Raw genomic sequence first — 21,244 nt, 5'->3', positions numbered from 1 at the left:
AGTAGATACCCTGGTGCTGCAACAAACATTCAGAAGGCTTCATTCAGAAGGCACTGAGTAATTCTCTTGGCAATCATAAATATAATACTGAGTTAGGAAATCCTTTATATAAAAGCAGAAGGGAAATTTATTTTGCCCTTTAATGAAATATTCTATGGATAACCTTGCCTTTTAAGATAATTTATATTTAGTTTAAGCTCAGTCAATAAATGTATATTTTGAACATCAGGAATGACTTTAATCATAGTGTTAATTTCATTTTACTTCTGCTAATCAATTTTATACATAAAGTAGTTCATATGTTAAACAGTATGTGAACCAAAATTAGGAATATAAACCCTTCCTAATGAGGTACGCTGACAGTTGGTTAAAGAAAAATATACTTTTTTAATTACCAGAGAGGACATAACACAAAGTGGTATTAAAAAAACTTTAAAAAATGATACTATACAATTTCCGCTAATACTGGCTTTGAATTTGTGTTTTTTGATATGATAATTCCAGTTCATTTAAAAAATCACAATATTATAGAAAATGTAACGTTTTTTTAGATACAAATACCACCATTGACTTGGACTCAGAATACTTACAATAGCAAGGGACATCATGTAATATAATGCTTGCCATATTTTGCTTTTTAAAGAAATAATACACTTATGTTTGTGTTGAAATGGTAGTTTTTTAAAAAAAGATTAGACTTAACGTAAAGGCCATAGAGTTGATTATTTGTGCTCCCCTGCAAATGGAAACATCCTTTTTCCTACTCATTGTTGAGTTAGATGAAAATTCAGATTCTATCCCTTTGCTATAATTCGTTGATGATGTAACATTATCTCATACCAAAAGAGGTACATAACAGTAGAAATACTTTTGATAATTTACTGGAATTTCATTTCATAGTTACTGAGGTAGAAATTGGCCATGTGTTTTTCCATTAAAAGATACAAAAATTCATCTAAATTTACTGATTCAAAGACATGTGTTTTTTTCACCAGCTGTTTTATAATCATAATTTCCAAACCAAACACTGCATGGAAATTTGCTCCTTGATGTGTGTTTTTTATTTACAAAGACTTACCACTAGTGAGAATGTTACAAAGTAACACTGTAAAACACACTGAGAAAACAGTATGGACTGTGTCACAAACAGCTAGGTACTTTAGAATTCAGTGTGAGTCTCAGAAATAACTCTGACCATTAAGTAAACATCAAATTTTTAATAAATAACATACATGAAAAACAAACATTTTATAAAAATTACCTTATACCTAACAAAATAATTTCTTTGATGAAGATTTTGGTTGGATTTATCCTGGCAGTGTTCACTTATATAAAATTTTTGTACTGCATTTACTCTATTCTGATGAAATTCCACCCTTTTGGAATCACACAAGAGATGAAACAAATACAGCTACAATATTGTGCCTTCTTGAAATGCTTCTATCCACCTATAAGAGAAATTTGTTAGATTTTAAAATACAATCATCCAATATATGTTAAGACAGTATAGATAATAGCTGTGCCTGTGGATCCAATTACTCTAACAAGTATATTTAAGATCTTTCTTATAGCAAATGAGAATTCTGTATGTATAGAACTACCCTTTATTTGGTAATTTGGACGAAACTTTGGCCTGAAAAGTGCATCTCTTACTTCTTTCTCTTTTTTGGCCACACCACACAACTTGCAGGATCTCAGTTCCCTAACCAGGGATACAGCCCGGGCCCTGACAGTGAAAGCGCCGAGTCCTAACCACTGGACCACCAGGGAATTCCTGTGCATCTCTTATTTCTTTGAAGCATGAGGAAGGGGCCATTTCATGTATAGGCTCTATGAAGTTCTACTGATCCCATTTAATTGATTTTGGAAGTGGATATACCTGCAGAGGCCTTTATTTCAACCCCCTTTCTGCCTTTGGGAATACTAGCTCTGTCCCTGTCTCCTCATCTCTTAATTCTACCAACCAGAGACTCCTTGGGCATCTGTAGTCCAGACCTATTCTAATATTTTCAGTGAAAGGGAATCTAGCATCTAGTAGTCTACTCCCAGTTGATCTAAAGTTTGCATGCAATATAAAAGTGTCTCACTTTCATAGAAGTCTTTCTAAAATTCTTTTGCCTCAAAAGTTTTATTTGACAATATACACAGCTACAATTATTCAGAAGACACTTGGAGGTAGTTTCTTTGTACCTCCCCAGTAGTGTAATGGCTTCTAAACTTACCATGAACACTTGAAATCATTCAATGTAGTTAGTAAAAGTAGCCCGTAGCAGATTTACCTCACATTTTAAGGATGGAATTAAAAAAAATTTTTAAATGCAAATGGCATATAATTTATACCATAATAAAAAGGCTTTTTAAAAGTCAAAAGTTTCCATTAAAATTAACACATTTTAATATTCTATAATATTCTATAATGTGTTTAATATTCTATATAACACATTTTAATATTCTATAATTTTAATATTCTATAATTATAATATTCTGTAACACATTTTAATATTCTATAATAATATTTTATAATATTCTATAATATTTAATATTCTATAATTCTATAATATTCTATTCTATAATATTCTATAAATTTAATATTCTATGTATTCTATATAATATTCTATAATTTATAATTCTATAATTTTAATATTCTATAATTCTATAATATAATGTATAATGTATTCTAAATACAGCAACGCATATGATATTAACCTAAAGAGAAATTTATAAATTAGCCTGTATTAATTCTAAATAACAAGTAAGCTCATACCCTTCACCCAACTACATTCAGCTCTGTCTTGAAGGGCTTTCTATCTTGTCAACTTAATGACATAAAGATATATATTCAAAAGCTTATCAGCTTATAAAGCAGAAACTAACACACAATTGTAAAGCAATTATACCCCAATAAAGATATAAAAAAAAAAAAAAAGCTTATCAGCTTGATGATGAATTCAGGTAAAAATGATGAGAAATATAATATCCAACAGAATTTTAGGGCAATTACTATTTTACCCAAGTAACTATTTTTTAAAGAAAAAATAGTGTGTCATAATTTAAAAATATTCTTCAGTACTCAAAAGTACCTGATTATTATTCAGGAACATATGTAATTCTGGTACATTAATTTTAACTACCTAAAGAAATGACAAGCCTGGCTTATTTAAAGTATTCTTTTTGATCTGCATGCACTTTTAAAGCCTATTGAGAAAACATGAGCACCTCTTAGTGAAAACAAAATGTATATTTGTGAGGCCAAAATGAAAATCAGGTGAAAGGGAGGCGAACTGAATTGTTTTGTTCAGAAAGGACCTCAGTTTCACAGAGATATGCTTCTCTATGTTAAGCAATCTCATGACATCTAAATAAATATTCTTGTTGGAATTTTGAAGAGACTATTTCAGCCTTTTCCACCTAAAATGATATCCATTTCTTTCTACTCAGTCATTGGGAACAGCATGGGAGCCTCTTAATGTGTTTGACCTTTTCCCCAAAGGAGTAAGTCAGCAAGCAGCTGTTTAAACCCCTGCTGTTCCATGGCACAATTGAATCATTGGATTGCCAAAGTCCCAGAATGTTTCAAGAGAAGATTCTTAACCTCATTGGAGGAGAGGTCAAATAACCTCAGCTTCCCTTCCTTTCAGCAGAGGAGAATCATGCTGCTTCCTTGAAGGTCATGTGTACACAAAATATTTTGGACAGAACTACCTGTTTTCTTTTCCTCTCTGCCTCCTGAAAATATTCCAGATACTCTTGCCTGTCTTTAAAACAATTCTAAAGAGTTTGAATACGTTAAATTCTTTCTAAATTGTACGTCTGATTTAAATTCTTCGTTGTTTCCATGCATGGAAGTAGGTTATTTTAAAAATCAATCAGTTAAAGTAACAACTTGAAATCTAATGTATGAAAGAAAAATATGTCTAAATTACTTACTTCTGAGCCGAGTGAGCATCATCTGCTTTGAATACATAAAATAACATGTTTTTGTGCAGTAACTGAAACACTCTTGACTCTGAATTCTCATCTTTGACTTGAGTGACAGTGAATCCTAGTAAAGGTTGACTCTCCAAAGCTGCCACATCCTAAATTTACAAAGACACAAAAGGAGATGGGTTTCTAAGTTGATACAAAATTCAGATCTGCAAACTCTTGATCTATATAACTCTAACTTAATTTCAAATACATATATATAAAACAATGGTAATTCTAGCAACTTATTCACCTTTCATTTATTCAATGATATTTATTGGGACACCCCTGCCCCACCTACACCATGAGCCAGACACTGTGCCAGACAGTTTTCAGCGTGTTCATATCCACTGAATTTCACATTATTTCTCTACAACCACAGGAGGTAAGTAATTATATTACTTTCATTTTATGGATGTAGAAAATGTAGCTCAGAAAGGTGATATACCCCAGTCCCACCGAACCTCTGCCTTTAGTGAAGTAGTCAGTAGTCACATGACACTCCCCAAACTTACATTTTAACACTATGGAAAATTCCTAACATTTCTGAGTAAGAGAGCTCTTTAGATACAAAACAAGGACACTGTTCATGTCAAAAATAACAGCAACATCTCCCCCCTCCCAAAGCAAAGTAAAACAAAAAACAGAGACAAAACAAATAAATTAGGCAAACATTGTAATTATTTCCAGGTAGCATTATAAAACAAGACCCTCAAATTATTCACGTTTAGATTTCAGATCTTACCTCACTTGCAGCATACGTATATAGCACTTTATTTTTTATAACAAACCACAAGTGTTTCCAAGGTTTTTTATTGCCCTTTGATCTGTACAAGTAGCCACTCATAGAAGAATCTTCTGTGTTCGCTGATACCTAGGTAAGCAAACCCCACACAGAGTTTAATAGTTTTCATACAAAAACAAAATTTAAAATCACAAAGTTGCTTTTGATCATTGGTGCTGAAAGCAATAACCATAATAAGAATATCATGTTTCAGAATGAAATTGTTTATTTTCAAAATCAGCTACTGTACAAATTGAATACTGCCATGCCATGAGCATAAAATCCTTCCTTTTAGAAGCAATTCCAGAATTTTACCTGGTTTAACTGTGCTTGCATGTATGTGTTTCTTTGCGGGTTCACCTGTATTTTCTCGGTTGCCAGAAGATGAATAATAATTCCACATGTCAAAAATGCCTTTTATTTTTTTTTTAAGATCCATTCACTTTATTTTTTAACATCTTTATTGGAGTATAATTGCTTCACAGTATTTTTTTTTTTTTTTTTTTTTTTGCGGTACGCGGCCCTCTCACTGTTGTGGCCTCTCCCATTGCGGAGCACGGGCTCTGGACACACAGGCTCAGCAGCCATGGTTCACGGGCCCAGCCGCTCCGCGGCATGTGGGATCTTCCCGGACCGGGACACGAACCCATCTCCCCTGCATCGACAGGCGGACTCTCAACCACTGCGCCACCAGGGAAGCCCCGCTTTACAGTATTGTGTTAGTTTCTGCTGTACAACAAAGTGAATCAGCTATACATATACATATATCCCCATATCTCCTCCCTCTTGCATCTCCCTCCCACCCCTCTAAGTGGTCACAAAGCACTGAGCTGATCTTGCTGTGCTATGTGGCTGCTTCCTACTAGCTATCTATTTTACATTTGGTAGTGTATATATGTCCATGCCACTCTCCTCTCACTTCGTCCCAGCTTACCCTTCCCACTCCCCATGTCAAGTCCATTTTCTACGTCTGCGTCTTCATTCCTCTCCTGCCCCTAGGTTCTTCATAACCTTTTTTTTTAGATTCCATATATATGTGTTAGCATACGGCATTTGTTTTTCTCTTTCTGACTTACTTCACTCTGTATGACAGACTCTAGGTCCATCCACCTCAGTACAAATAATTTCGTTTCTTTTTATGGCTGAGAAATATTCCATTGTATATATGTGCTGCTTCCATGTCCTGGCTATTGTAAATAGAGCTGCAATGAACATTGTGGTACACGACTCTTTTTGAATTATGGTTTTCTCAGGGTATATGCCCAGTAGTGGGATTGCTGGGTCATATGGTAGTTCTATTTTTAGTTTTTTAAGGAACCTCCATACTGTCCTCCATAGTGGCTGTATCAATTTACATTCCCACCAACAGTGCAAGAGGGTTCCCTTTTCTCCACACCCACTCCAGAAAAATGCCTTTTTAAAGCTGTATTTTGGGACAGTATATATTCTTTATTGCTCCTCTTATTTTGGGTGTTAGGGAAAATTACTTAAACCTTTAACTCAGTTCCTGAAGTAACTTTCTGGATTTCTAAAAACTTTATCAATAAAAAAGTAAATAGAAAATTCTTTTTTTTTTTTTTGGCCATGCCTGCATGGCTTGCGGGATCTTAGTTTCCTAACCAGGGATCAAACCCGGGCCCTGGCAGTGAAAGCACAGAGTCCTAACCACTGGACCACCAGGGAATTCCCAGAAAATTCTACTATTAATGGTGATTTTTTTAAAAAAAACTATTTATTTATTTATTTATTATTTTTGGCTGTGTCGGGTCTTATTGCGGCACGCAGGATCTTTCGTTGGCGCATGAGGGCTCTTCGTTGCAGCACTCGGGCTTTTCTCTAGTTGTGGCTCTTGGGCTCCAGAGCATGTGGGCTCTGTAGTTGTGGCATGCGGGCTTAGTTGTCCCACGACATGTGCGATCTTTGTTCCCTGACCAGGGATCGAACCCAAGTCCCCTCTATTGGAAGGCAAATTCTTAACCACTGGACTACGACGGAAGTCCCTTAATGGTGACTTTAAGGATCAGTTTCTGCTCCCCAAATTTTGGTCTAAAAGCAAAGAAGCTTGTTTTGCTTCATAAAAGGCTGAAAGTGTTTCAATCTCTAGGTAAAAGACACTAAGCCTTCAGTGATTATAATATGGCAGTTGAAACTTTTCTCTTTTTAAATATAGGAAAAATAGAGATATAAAAGCCAAGTTTAGGAACTGCCTTATTGGTGGTATGGTGAACAGACTCCCAAGGTGGCTTCCCACTGAGAATCAGGCTGTTGTAGCATCTCCTCCCCTCCAGTGTGGGCAGGACCTGTGACTGCTCCTAACCAACAGAATATGGTGAAGGTGATGGGCTATCACTCCCATGATTATATTACATTACATAAGACTCTATCTTGCTAGCAGACTGGCTCTAGAGACTTTCTACCATGCTGGCTTTGGAGAAGTAAGCAGACGTTTGGGGAGGCCCACGTGGCAAGGAGCTAAGGGCAGCCCCTAGGAGCAGGGTAGATCTTTCCCTAGTCAGCCTCCAGATGAGAACTCAACGCTGGCCAACACCTTGACTGCCGCCCTAAAGAGATCCCATCTAAGCTCCTGAGATAATAAATGTGTGTTGTTTTAAGCCACTACATTTGTGGTAATTTTGTACAAAGCAATAGAAGACTAATAGGGATGTGGTCTATGAATTTTAAAGTATATCTTTAATCATGTAGTAATTGTATTAATTTCTTATACATTTCATAAAAAGGATGATACATTGTTTAGTGGAAATTTTATTTATTTATTTATTGGCCACGCCGGGTGGCATGTGGCATCTTAGTTCCCTGACCAGGGATCGAACCCGTGCCCCCTGCATTGGGAGCGTGGAGTCTTAACCACTGGACTGCCAGAGAAGTCCCAAGTGGAAAATTTATATCTAATGTTAAATTAGAAATATCTCTCAAGTGCAAGTAAATTTGTATATAGAAATGACATCCCTGTATAAGACTACTAAGTAATTTAAAAAAAAAAAACTAAAATGTTTACATTCGGGCTTCCCTGGTGGCGCAGTGGTTGAGAGTCCGCCTGCCGATGCAGGGGACATGGGTTCGTGCCCCGGTCCGGAAGGATCCCACATGTTGCGGAGCGGCTGGGCCCGTGAGCCATGGCCACTGAGCCTGCACGTCCGGAGCCTGTGCTCCGCAACGGGAGAGGCCACAACAGTGAGAGGCCCGCATACCGTAAAAAAAAAAAAAAAAAAAGAAAATGTTTACATTCAAAGCAGTTTTCTCTTAAAATGTAGTCACATTGGGATACCCACTATGTACTTATGTTAAGTGTTACTATCATTGCCCAAAATATTTTGTACATTACTCTTTTGGAATATTTTACAATTAATTTATTAGCCATAAAAGATTAATCCCAATACTGAATAGTCATACATAGTCCTCTATTATCTTTTTAAAAGCAAAATTGGTGTTAACCAGCTTAATCACCTAATTGATTCACAAAACTTTCCTTCCAATGATTTATTTAAAAAATAAATGGGTTTCCCTGGTGGTGCAGTGGTTAAGAATCCGCCTGCCAATGCAGGGGATACGGTTTTGAGCACTGGTCTGGGAAGATCCCACATGCCGCAGAGCAACTAAGCCCGTGTGCCACAACTACTGAGCCTGCGCCCTAGAGCCCACGAGCCACAATTAGTTAGCCCATGAGCCACAACTACTGAAGCCCGCGTGCCTAGAGCCCGTGTTCTGCAACAATAGAAGCCACCGCTATGAGAAGCCCGCGCACCGCACCAAAGAGTAGCCCCCGCTTGCAGCAACTAGAGAAAGCCATGCACAGCAACGAAGAACCAAAGCAGCCAAAAATAAATAAATTAAATAAATAAATTTTTAAAAATAAAAAATAAATGAAATCCAACTCAAGAGACGCAGCCCGCCATTACTGAGGGTGCTGAGGCTTTGAATGTATGTAATTCTAAAAAAGAGGAATTTCTAAAAATGTACTGAACATCACTAGAATAAGAACACAACTTCCTAATTCCTCAAAAAGTTAAACACAGAATTACTGTATGATCAAGAAATTTCACTCCTAGGTATATAACCAAGACAAATGGAAACATAAGTCCACATGGAAATCTGCACACAAATGTTTATAGGAGCATTATTCACAATAGCCAAAAGGTGGAAACAACCCAAGTGTCCATCAACCGATGAATGGCTAAGTTGTAGTACATACATAAAAAGGAGTACTATGCAGACATAAAAAGAAACAAAGTGCTGATACATGCTATAACTTAGATGAACCTCAAAAACACTGTGCTAAGTGAAAGAAGCCAGACACAAGGGTCATATATTGTATGACTCCTTTTATATGATAGATCCAGAATAGGTTGGATGGAGGGGGGTTGGAGGGAGGGGGTAGTGGGGACTGATTACTTAGCAGATACAGGGTATTCTTATGAGGTGATGAAAAAGTTTTGAAATTGGAGCAATATGGCAGTTACACATCGCTGTGAATACACCAAATACTACTAAATTGTATATTTTAAAATGGTTAATTATATGTTATGTGAATTTCACCTCAGTTTTTTAAAAAAAGACAAAAAAACACAGCTTTCTGAGGAGACTACTTTGACTTTTATAGCACTTAACTGGATAAATTTCCCCGTGTGACCACAAAGGAGCAAGGCAATGGCCCTCAAACTTTAGTACACATATATCTGAATCACCAAGAATGCAGGTTAAAGTTTCTGATTCCATACAGTGTGGGTGGGCCCAGGAATCTGCATTTCTATAAGTTCCCAGGCGGTGCTGCTGCCGCTCTGGAGGATGCTTTGAGAACCAGTGGAGCCAAGGGAGAAATGGCTGCAGCCAGGAAGGCCTGTTTGTGTGGCTGGGTGGAAAGATGTACAAAAAAGGATTGGAATTAGGTTGAGTCTAGTCTACAGACCATAACGAGTTTTGGTAGCCAGTGCTGTGGAGTTTCGACTAAAGAGGGGAGCACAGATAAGAATTATATTTATAAAATGTGACATCAGCATGGAGAGGTGAAAAATTACAGAGAACTTAACTCGGTTGGTTAAGAACCTTAAGGTTTTTGAATGTACATTTAGATTCAGGAACTGTGTGATGGAAGAAATACAGTTCAGGGGTATTCACTCAGTTGGCTTACCCAGTTCCACATGAAACTTGGCAAATGGAACTGTATGTAAGTCCTATTTTTACTATATCATGAGACTGGCTATAAATCACTTCCTAGTGTTTCAATGGCCACGATGAAATACACTCAACTTTACATGAGAAACATGATCCTGGTCAAATTTTTAGAGCTGTTTGCTCTTCCATGATAGAAGACCTCCACAGCAACCAAGCAAGAGAACAGAATTTAAAACTACTCTCCTGGCCACAAAACTAGCATGGGTAGAACTAATTAATAAAAATCAAAATAAGAGTGACCAGAAAGGCAGGACTGTCTGAATTCTTGACACTGGCTGACTGAACACCTGAATTTGAGGAACTGGGATAGGATATCTTTGATGCCCGTGGATTTACTCCAGTGGCAGGTCTAACTCTATAGTCTATTATCACTTAAAATTTTTTTCTTTTAAGTTAAAGGAAGAACAACATACTATCAGTGATATCAGCTGTATATAACCAACTAATGCCTATAAAAAACAAGCCATGCAGATGAGTAAATGCTAATAAAATGCCCCAAATATTCTATAGACTTCTTCCCTCTCCTCAAAGGAGAAAGGAAGGGGTCTCCTCAAAGTAATTTTAAAAATTCACACGTGTCCAAGTTATCTTTCCTTTCTATCATTGCTATAAAATGTTCTCCAAACCTTTCAACAGGCATTTTCTAAATGACTCAGGTCATAAGGGAGATCAAGCGAGATCGTGAGGCCTCAACCACATCCATCACCAGTATTAAAATGCATGTCTTAACAGTGCTGGGAAATGACGTCTTCCTTTATGAAAGAAAAATAGTGTATTATAAGTGTATGAATAATTCAGCCTCTATCAGGTTGCAAGTCTAATGGAAACACTTACTTCTTTGAGAGCAGCTGGGATTTTTTTCTGTTTCCTCCCTGATGGAATACTATGTAAGACTGATGATAAGGTGCTTGAAGGAGATTTGTGATTTCCAGGAGATCCAATCTTAGGAGAGTGCTGGTGATCTAAAACAAATCAGGTACACTTATATAACCAATGGTAAGCATTCTGCAATTCAATTTAATCCAAATCAATAAACATTGTTGCATAAATATCCACGGAAGGATACTTAGGAAACTTATGACACTTCCCCAGGCTGGAAGCTGAGTGGGAGGAAGACTTCCCACTGTCTATGATTTTATACTTGTTCAACTGCAAGCCATACGAACGGATTGACCTTTTGTGCCTTAAGAATTCTGAAACATGTTTATGTACTACCAACTTTAAAAAAAATTGAAAAAATTTCCCTCCTGACTTTTAAAAAAACCCAAACTGACAACATCATTTAGTATCTAGATACATGACCAAATAATATTACAATGAACAAAATGCTAGAAAAGGGACTGTAAGACAAGATGAGGAAGTAATTAATTTTCACTGCAGAGGTTCAAGGAAAGCTGGGAAAATGAGAGTTTTGAGTTAGCATTAAGGTATAAGTAGGAGTTTGCCAAGCTAAAAAGCGGAAGGAGAACAGTCCATGAAGACAAGTCAGCATAAGCAAAAGCACACAGATATGAAATTAGTTCATCTATTTGGAGGTGAGGCTGGGAAAAAAATGGCTGGTTCTAAGGACTGTCTTTTAGGCAGTGGGAAATCAAAGAAAGGCCTTTTGGGCTGGGAAGTAACACGAGCAGACTGAATTTAGAAAAATAAATCTGGCAGTAGCAAAGAGGAAGGATTTGCAGCAGAAAAACCTGTTAGGAAGTTAGGACAGTAGTCCACATGAAAGATAATGAAGGCTTTGTTAAGGCTGAGGTGGATAAAGAATTCAAGAGCAAGACAGGCTTTTCAAACATAAATTTGACAAGATTTACTGACCAAATGGGTGTGTGTGATGAGGGAGGAGTATTCAAAAATGAATTTTGAATGTTTGAGCCTATATTATATACCCGGAGAACAAAGGGAGGAACATAAGGGTGGCAAAAGATTAGGTGGACATGTCTTTTTGGAAAATGTATACAGATAATAACAAACGATTCCTCTCTAAATATATGGATTCTGAAATGGCATGTCATCTAGTTATATTCATTTAGATATTCTCATTGATGATGAAAAGCTATTCTTCATCAACATGAAGGATAATCTTTTAAAAATTTAGATCCTTTAAGTTTCAGGATCTCGTCCCAAAATATAGACCTGAACTGCATTCACCTTAACTGTAGGGATGGATACTTGCAAATAACGAACAGGCAGATTTGATTTATCATTTTGTAGTTGGCAAAAAGCCGCACATTTAGATGTAAAATAAAACCTCACTACATCAGTCCAAGTGATTAGAATAAGGCTAACAAAGTGCCACCTAGTATGTTTCCATAGAGAATTACTTTACGAATACGATAAAAATGATTTGTAATGAGCACACAGTTGTGAAACTAGAAACTTGAAAATTATTTGGAAGTTAAAGTTCCCCTGTAACTACTCCAAGCATTTTATCCTGTGATTACATTTCTACAATCAGGATCCTCAGCAAAACCGTTTTCAGAGTAAAAATAAGTTTCAGTCCAACCTTTCTTGGAATTACCACAAAATATGAGTTAAGAAAGCTTCACTAAGTTAAGAAAGCAAGATACTTAATATTTTGAGAGAAGTACCACATTGCTAGAAGTAGGCACATTGCTAATGTGCCTAAGATGATTCTTTCAGAAGGTTGTCTGAAAGTATCTGGGGAATAATGGAATTTTCAATTAAATCTTTACTTATATATTACCTAATTTCTGCAGTTCTTGGAAACAATGTTCACATACTCTTGCTGGTTGATTTTTCAGGTAATCTAATCCATATTTATTTGATGAACAAGCTTGGCATACAATCTGAAAACACATTGGAATTATTTCATTTAGAATAACCTTTGTATCTAAACCATCAGTTATGTTACAATTTATAGTTCTGTCTAGTTTTCAAAACCGTTTCATAGTCACTGAGTCTGAATAAAAATTCAGTGGAGCTCAGGCATGTAGGGAACTCACACACAATACCACACTTGAAGAGGCCACAGATTATTACTGAGTGCTTACTACAGATAATAATATACTAAAGGAGTTAACATGTGCAAAATGTTTAGAACAGTGCCCGGTGCGTAGGAATTCCTGTGTTAGCTGTATTTATCATCTTCGTCGTCATCGTCATTGTCATCGTCACTGCTGCAACTATGAACACCTCTGCTGTGCCTCTTCCCAGTGTCTGGGCCAGATTAAATGCTGTCTAAATAAGACCCATTAAAATCTTTATAGTAACTCTCTGATGTCATTGTTACAATGCTCATTTTACTAATAACATCACGAAGACTCAGAAACATCACTAGTGATAACTTCAACACTGAAAGTCTCCTCCTACTAAGAACTTAGTATTTAGATAAATGCAGTTTCAATAATTATCTGTAAATGTGAGCATCTATTTAATTTGAATTTATTAGTTTTTAAAAAAATGAACATGATCTATTATTGACATTCTGAAGTAATCTTGGGCTAGGAAGAGCTAAGTTCCCTAATAAGATTGCCTTGTGCCTAAATATGTAGAGGAGGTACCACCTACGATTCAGTGTCTCCCCCGACCCCCAATGGTTTACAAGGAGAAACATACTTCTTCGTTATGTACAGCTTAGAGCTATTGAAAATCACAAGGGAGGTGAGTGTGATCCTCTCTAACCTTTCCACAGGCCCGACAGTGATGTCGTCTCCAGGTCAGAGTAAATTCACTTGTGCAGATCATACACATCGTAGCTCTGGTATCAGGAATCCAGATGGGAGCCTTGGATCCAAGAGGACTAACTTCGTCTTTATTTTCTGAGTCGGCCTGTGGAAGAACGACTTCTGATTATCTCTATGCACACTGCCTGCTACAGCATCAAGCCTTTTTATTTGGACTGGCAGCTCACAATGCTGATGGTATCATTAAGGATGTGGATGAAATATGAGCTATCATATTTTTCATGTTATTAGGATATTAAGATTAGCTACATTCCAACAATCCTCTAGTGCAAAATTAACTTTAAAAGATGCCTGAAGTAGTGCAATAACAGCCAATTAGTTTCTTCCTTAAACTATATTGTATTTTCTACAATGAGGTTTTATAACTAGAAAAAATATGAATGCACTATATGCTATCACAGACTTGTAGGTAGACATTAACAGAATGAATATTTAGCTCTGAAATTACGCACACACCTCCAATCCTTCTGTGAAACACATGTTGCTTTTCTAAACCCCTGGGAAAAGTTTCTTTAAGGTAAAAACTATTTGAAATGCACTGCAAAAACATAAGAAGGAAAAGACAATACCTCATCAAGACTCCTACTGGGACAGAATGTGATTCTTTTCTTGGCATACTCTTCTATTGACCTGGAAATTGCTTCTAGCCATTCATCCCTTTCTGGGGCAGAACTGTTGGGGGCAAAAGAAAGTTCTATCAACCAGATGTCAGCTTTTATTCTTTGCCTTTTTCTTACGTCTTTTCCTTCTGCCATGGCAACAGATTCCACCACCCTCCAACAATGCTAGTCACAGGCAACAATTCTGAGGTTTACGTGCACAAATAATCAGAGCAGGCATTAGAGAACACACGGCATTTTAGCAAACACAATGCTTTTTTTCTTTCCAAAAATACCGCTTTCTACTGAATGGCTTTTGAAGTCTCCTAAATTTGGAGGTATTTTTGTTTGGTTTAAGGGCTATTCATGCAATTAATAGTTATGATTATTTATATAACCAAGGAGTTTCCTGAGATATAATCCTAGAATTTAAAAATATTCCAAGAAATCAAGTTTCAAATCCAAATTTACAGCACAGAATACTAAATATTTTTAGGTTACTAAATATTCTAGAAAGGGCACTGGAGTAAAGGAAACATATTTTTGGTGTCATAAATAGATGTTGAAGGAGTGGTTAATAAGGGAAATAGCCTTCAGTGGTTGTTAGGGTTCCTCTACCTATTCGGCCCATCACATTTTCTGTTCTTAACCCTCAGTTCATCAGGAGCTATGCGACTCGAATGTAGATGGAAATGGGCGAAATAGGGGGAAAGCCTGCTCAGAAAAACACATTCTTGTTCTCTGTTTTTGCAACCACACCTCCCTCTAAAAAAAATTCTATGGTAACTCAGAATCATCACTGGTATCGCCCATTTTGTTTTGCATACTCAAGAGGGAGAGGCACATTTTAGGTATTGTGTGTGTATGTGTGTGTTTGTAGAGAGACAGAATTTAATAATAAATTTAAATCTCTATCATGATAAAACCCATCATAATAATGGGAATGTGATTGTATAAGAAAATGTGCACGTTCCTTTTTTTAAGAGAAGCATATACTAAAGTAGGTAGGAGTAAAATGACCGGATATTTGCAATTTGTTTTGAAGTACTTTAGAAAACAGGAAAATTTGTGGCAGAATCTTGGTAATTTTTGAGTCTGGGTGACTGAGTATGCAGTTTCATTGTATTATTCACTCTAATTTTAAGTATATTTTAACTTTTAAATAATGACTCTAAAATGAAAAATTCCATCACAAAAAATGATACAAATAGGCCTATTTTGATGAATCCAGAGCAGGTCAAGGAGCTAACTTTAAAAACCACTCACCTTCCCCACAATAATCATTCTCAGAAATGTATCTTCGTACTAAATGGCTTCAGTGCCTTTTAGAAAATGCACTCATATGGATGTTAAAAGGAAGATATCCAGTTTACAAATAAAATTTTAAAACTAGTATATTTATCAAAGTTTCATTATATACCAAAACCAAAATAAAATAGAACAGCCCCTCTCTCTCTAAACCAAACAAAACCTGCCTCAGTTACCTCTACTATTCTATCATCGCTGCCCCAACTAGCTGCCACTGATTTAACATTTACTACGTATCAGCCAACTATGCTGAATGCTTTCTTTGCAAATATCATCACTTCTCATCCTCAGAGGTACCCCATGGAATATACATTGGATCTTACACCCCATTCCCCCAATCCCAACGTCACACACCATCACCATTTACCGAAAAGCCATGTGAGGATTTGAACTGTTAGATAATTTGCTTTAGATAACAGGCTCTGTACTAAATGGTGACTTGGTATCAGATCCAAGTGTGGCTAAGGATGGAACCCTTCACCACCATGTCACCTCTGGCCTCTGTTCCTGTTCTCTGAAGGACTACGCTATGAGAACACAGGCTCAGGTTCCAAGTAAACATTCATAAAATATTACTGTCTCCCCTGCCCTCTCTCCCTCCCCAACTTCTCACTGGAAAAAGTAACAGAAAGTCAAGAGGCAGATGGCTAATTTGAGGATTGCCGTGTGATTTTTCTGGAGCCCTGGGAGCACGTGGAATGTGACTCGACTGTGCAAATCATGTCACATATGCTGTTCTTTCATTTAATCATTCCTGGCTCTCTCTTGTGTGGGGTTCTGCAAAAACAATGTTTATCAGCTGATAACACATTTCTCATAGACCACACACACTTGCCTACAGCATCGAGTGGAGACGTTCTAGCTCTGCCTTTGTGACATGGCTAGTAGAAGAATCAGCATCTTCCTCACAGAAAAACACAGTTAAGCCAAGTATTCTTTTCTTTATGGAATGTGGACATTACCAGATAGCAAATTTGCATTAAACAAGCACCATTTCCCCAATGAATGGAAATAATTTCTAAGGGAAAAACTCTCCAACAGAAGAGATTTCTGGTGTGTTAGACCTTGCCACACTATGTACTTCTTGTTTTAACTGTGGGATGCAACTCTGAGGTCCAAAGGCCACATCACTTCAGTTTATTTGAGTAACATTTACTGGGAGCCTTCTATGGGCCAGGTACTACGCCATGAACTGGGCACACAAAGTACACTTCACTTGCAAGGGCTCACATCTAATTGACGTGAGACATAAAGTCAGGTAAAAATGACCATATGATATAATAAATGTAAGATAGATAAGTAACACAGAAGTAGTTAATTACCTTATTTGGGTAGCAGGGAAGGCTTTGCAGAGGTGATGACTAAGGTGCTATTGGAACAACTACAGGTATTTGACAGGGAACTCTGTGGTCTCCCTGTGCACCCTCAGCCAGTCTCCTAGCTTTGGTCATCATCTCGAGGCTGATGACTCCTCAGGATATGCCTCTAGTCCAGTCTTCCTTCTGACATCCAGCTCCTGACATCAACTGCCTCCTTGATGACCCCATTTTGATGATTTATAGGCACCACACATTCAATATGCACATCTGAACCTAAATTCCTGATTTTTCTCCTAAAGCTGCACCTTTCCCAGTTTTCCTTATCACAGCAATCCAATACGCTGTACAGGCTGGAGACTCACTCCTTCTGCCTCTCTCTGTCCCATTACTCGTCTCCTTCAGTTCCCCTCCCAAACCATCCTCCACAGAGCAACCAGATATTCTTTTAAAAAATGCCCAAACGATCACATCATTCCCTTGTAGAAACCTTTCAGTGGTTTCCTGTGGCTCTTAGGCTAAAGACCAAAATCCACAAGACGGTTCTGCATAATCTTTCTCCCTGGCCCTCCAGGTTTATCTTGGGTCACTCTCCCTCTCATTTGCTATGTTCATGACACACTGGCCTTTTAGTTCTTTGAATACACCATGTCCCTTTCCACCTCAGGGCCTTTGTACACACTGTTCCTAATGGCCAGGAGCCTCCTCCTTTTCTCTCTGCCTAGCTATCCAACACCTACTTATCCTTCTTAACTCAATGGACACAGGACTTTAGGGAAGCTACCCCTAACTGCCCTTTTTCCACCAAATCTAATTTAAGATCCCTTGTTTTACAGCCTCATAGCACCTGGTAGTTTCCCTGTATACTACTTAATCTCCCTGATAATTGACGGTGGTAATACTTGCTAAGTGTATGTCTTTCCTAATGGACTGTAAGCTCAGGGAAGGAAAGGCCCTTTTCATTGTCCACTGTATCCTGATGCCTAGCAAAATGCCTGGCCCAGGGTAGACGCTCCATGTTACTTCTTGAACAAAGGGATGCATTCTAGGTGGAGGCAGCCACCTGTGCAAGGAAGAAGGATGTGAAGCAGGCTGGCATGCATGGAGAATCATTAGCAGATCCATGCTGATGGAACATGCCATGCTTTGGTGGGGTTGGTGACACGGAGAGTGAATGGAGATCAGGCTGGTGAGGCAGATAGGAGCAAGATCACAAGAGGCCTCCATCCCTTTTTTACCTGTTACACAGTACCTCAGTGTGGTTGGGGGAATTCAGAAGGAGAGCCTGGCATATGGGTGGCATTTAGTATGTGTTTGTTCCCTTTCTTGCATGCCACCTTAACCCTCCTGTGGAAATTTACTTTTCTTTTATCAACAACTTTCCATTTTTATCATTCTCCTGCATACCCCACATTCACTCCATCCTGACTGGCTCTACCTGATTGAACCATTTCTTACAGCTATAGCCCAGACATCACCATCTACAACCTCCTACCTGGTCTTCCAACTTCTACTCTAGTCTCTGGTGGTCTACTTCTACAAGGCAGACAGTGTGTGCTTTTAAAAATAAAAATGAGGTCACACCAATTCTTAGCTTAAAACCTTTGGATGGTTTCCCATCATACTTAAAAATCCAATGATCTTACTAAGGTCTAGGAGGCCCATCTGAAAAAACACTCAACATCCAGATATTTACCTGATAGGCAACCAAAGAAAGAAAGATCAACCATCATTTCCTGAATTGTTTAATTTTTAATAAACAGAATTTTGTTTTTATAAAATCCTATTTTAGTTAGAAAACTTAAGTGCAACTGAAAACTTAACTTCCCTATAGGCATGTCCTCTTCGGATCTTTGAAAATAACTCTTGATTTTAAGAACCAGGCTTAAGTATTTGCCAGGAGCCTGATGTACAGGGACTTGATGTTCTTTGCACTTTTGTTCAAACTCAAGAAAGAAAGAAAAGGGTATAGTTCCAGGTGATCAAGCATTTACTTTTTTTTTTGGACGTATGGGATACTCATTCCATGACCAGGGATCAAACCCATGCCCCCTACAGTGGAAGCGCGGAGTCCTAACCACTGGGCCGCCAGGGAATTCCCCTACTTTCACTTTCTAAATACTGATCTGGAGGATGCTTCAGGTGCCCCCTCCCTTGACGGAACTCTGCTTGTTTTCGCTGGTAGCTGGGAAGCACTAGAGAAACCCTGAATACAGGAATTTGTCTTCTCCTGTCATCCTGAGATTTGGTGTCAGGCAGCAGTGGCCATTCCATTTCAGAAGAGTGACACGACCCAGGGAGATGCTCTTGCGGTCCGATTTGGGAAGTTAGCACATTTGGTCTGAGTCCTTGACATCCACAGACATAGGCAAATCAGAATGGTTAAAAGCATGAATTTTAGTGTCAGATTCAAATTTCAGCTCCACTGCTCTGCTACTTAACAGCTGGTTGGCTTTTTTCACCATAAAATGGGTATAATAGTAGTAACTTACCTTAAAAGGTTATTGTGAAGATTTGATGAATTAATACACAGAAAGTGCTTAGGATAGTAGTCCCTGGCACAAAGTAAGCGCTACATCAATGTTTGCTCTATTTTTATTATGTCAAAGGTGAGATCTGAGAGCCGCTCAGACTTGTTATGCAGATTCAGCAATGGAGCAAGCTGTGGCTGTTGGCGGCTCTCCCTTCACCAGTCAAATCCTCCCACACATGCACTTCTACCACTCAGCCAAAACTGAATAATACGCGTGTATGAGTCACACAGCCCCAGGTTTCCTCAGTACTTGATTTACATTTATGGTAATATATTTTGACTTACACATATGTCACTGTAGGTTCTGATTTGAGGCAATGTGGTATGTCATAATAACAACAGATTTAAAAGCAGAAAGTTTCTACCTGTATCCTGACTTTGCCAGCTATGCATCCTTAAGAAAGCAACTCAATTTTTCTGTAACTTAGTCTTCCTCCTTTTTATGACACCTACCTCAGTAGATTTGTTATGACCTCTGAATGCTACACGAAAACTTCCTAGTAAACTATAAAGCAATAGATGGTTTTAAAAACATTACGTATCACTGTAAAATGACTTGAAATAACCACTTTAAAAAAATGATCAGCAAAGCACTTTTCGTCATTATTATTCCATTCAGAGGAACATTTTAGTCTTTGTACTTCTAGCACACTATTGCATCAGCCCTTAGACAACCCACCTACATGGTAAATCAAGAGTAAACTGCATGGTATTAGGAGAGAAAAGAAAGGAAAAAAAATAAGTTTACTAGTTAACCTAAATGTGAAAACTGCTGGAAAATGTTTGACTCTGCAGTACTGACAAATGTTCACCTATACATTTTTAAAATTTACCTGGCTGAGAGTATGAAGGAACGTTCTACACTTTCAATCTTTAGTTCATTCTGATATGCCTCTTGGGTGGGTTTTCTGACCTGGAAGAAAACAAAATGATTGAGCAGACTCATCCAATTGAAAACCTCACTGCTGAAGCATAGCTAAAATTGCCCAATGCCCCCACTGCTGACAGCCACCCCCAGCCTTTATATCCAGCTTGATCTACCATCACTCTCCCTCATCTGCTCTGTGCTCCAGATGAATTTAAATACCCACATACATGAAGGCCCAACTTCCCCACCGTCAGGGCTTTGCTCACACTATTCCCTGTACCTAGAATGCCTTTCCCTACATCTCAGTGAGGCCAAATGTGACCAATTCTGTAAGGCTCTTGGCTCTTCCTCCAAAAAGACTTCCTCAAGTCTCCCTCTTCCTAACTACCACCAATCCCTCTACCATGTCCCACCAAAAGCTGCACGTTCTTTATTTTCTGAGCTCCCACAAACTTTAACTGTGCCTTTATAGTGATATGTATTACTATCTATTTTATAGGTATTGATATGCAGCGTATTAGCTTCCCAACTAGTTGCTAAACTCCTGGAGGGATTGGAGTAGAGGTGGAGACAAAAGAATCATGCTTCAATTCATCTTTATATTTTTCACTAAACCGATAACACATTTTGTTTATAGTAGTTCTCAGTATAGTAGTTCTCAATATCTTATGACTCAATTAATGTATGAGGGAACAAGTAACTACAAAAATGAATAAATGAACAGTAACACATGGTAAGAGAAGAAATAGGGATATGAGAAGATGATTATCTTAGGGCTTTTTCTCTAAATACATTTGGGTAAAAAAATATCTTCTGCAAAAAAAAAAAAAATATATATATATATATATCTTCTAACAGATGCACAGACCTTCATTCCTGCCAACGAGAGCATGTTGTTCAGTTTGTACATCCCGGACTGCACCGGTGTTGTATACAACAGAGCATCATTAAACTGAAAGTAGAAACATTTCATAGGACG

At 37.8% G+C, this 21,244-nt stretch overlaps 1 protein-coding gene across 1 annotated transcript in view; it reads right to left on the bottom strand.

The window, feature by feature from the left end:
- Window positions 1-1,071: 1,071 nt before the first annotated feature.
- The window catches only part of FGD6 (FYVE, RhoGEF and PH domain containing 6), a 110,627-nt gene continuing 90,454 nt past the window's right edge, over window positions 1,072-21,244 (bottom strand). The window contains exons 13-21 of the mRNA XM_060165307.1: window positions 21,134-21,217; window positions 20,231-20,310; window positions 14,211-14,313; window positions 13,580-13,726; window positions 12,642-12,744; window positions 10,772-10,899; window positions 4,709-4,837; window positions 3,928-4,076; window positions 1,072-1,448 (exon numbers count right to left, since the gene is read on the bottom strand). Of these exons, the coding sequence (XP_060021290.1) occupies window positions 1,412-1,448; window positions 3,928-4,076; window positions 4,709-4,837; window positions 10,772-10,899; window positions 12,642-12,744; window positions 13,580-13,726; window positions 14,211-14,313; window positions 20,231-20,310; window positions 21,134-21,217 (960 nt within the window). The 3' untranslated portion in view covers window positions 1,072-1,411. The remainder of the gene's footprint in view (window positions 1,449-3,927; window positions 4,077-4,708; window positions 4,838-10,771; window positions 10,900-12,641; window positions 12,745-13,579; window positions 13,727-14,210; window positions 14,314-20,230; window positions 20,311-21,133; window positions 21,218-21,244) is intronic.

This window comes from Lagenorhynchus albirostris, chromosome 11, assembly GCF_949774975.1.
Source record: "Lagenorhynchus albirostris chromosome 11, mLagAlb1.1, whole genome shotgun sequence".
Classification (NCBI taxonomy): domain Eukaryota; kingdom Metazoa; phylum Chordata; class Mammalia; order Artiodactyla; family Delphinidae; genus Lagenorhynchus; species Lagenorhynchus albirostris.
Note: the sequence above shows the minus strand (reverse complement) of the source record. Positions and strands in the feature narration are given on the sequence as shown.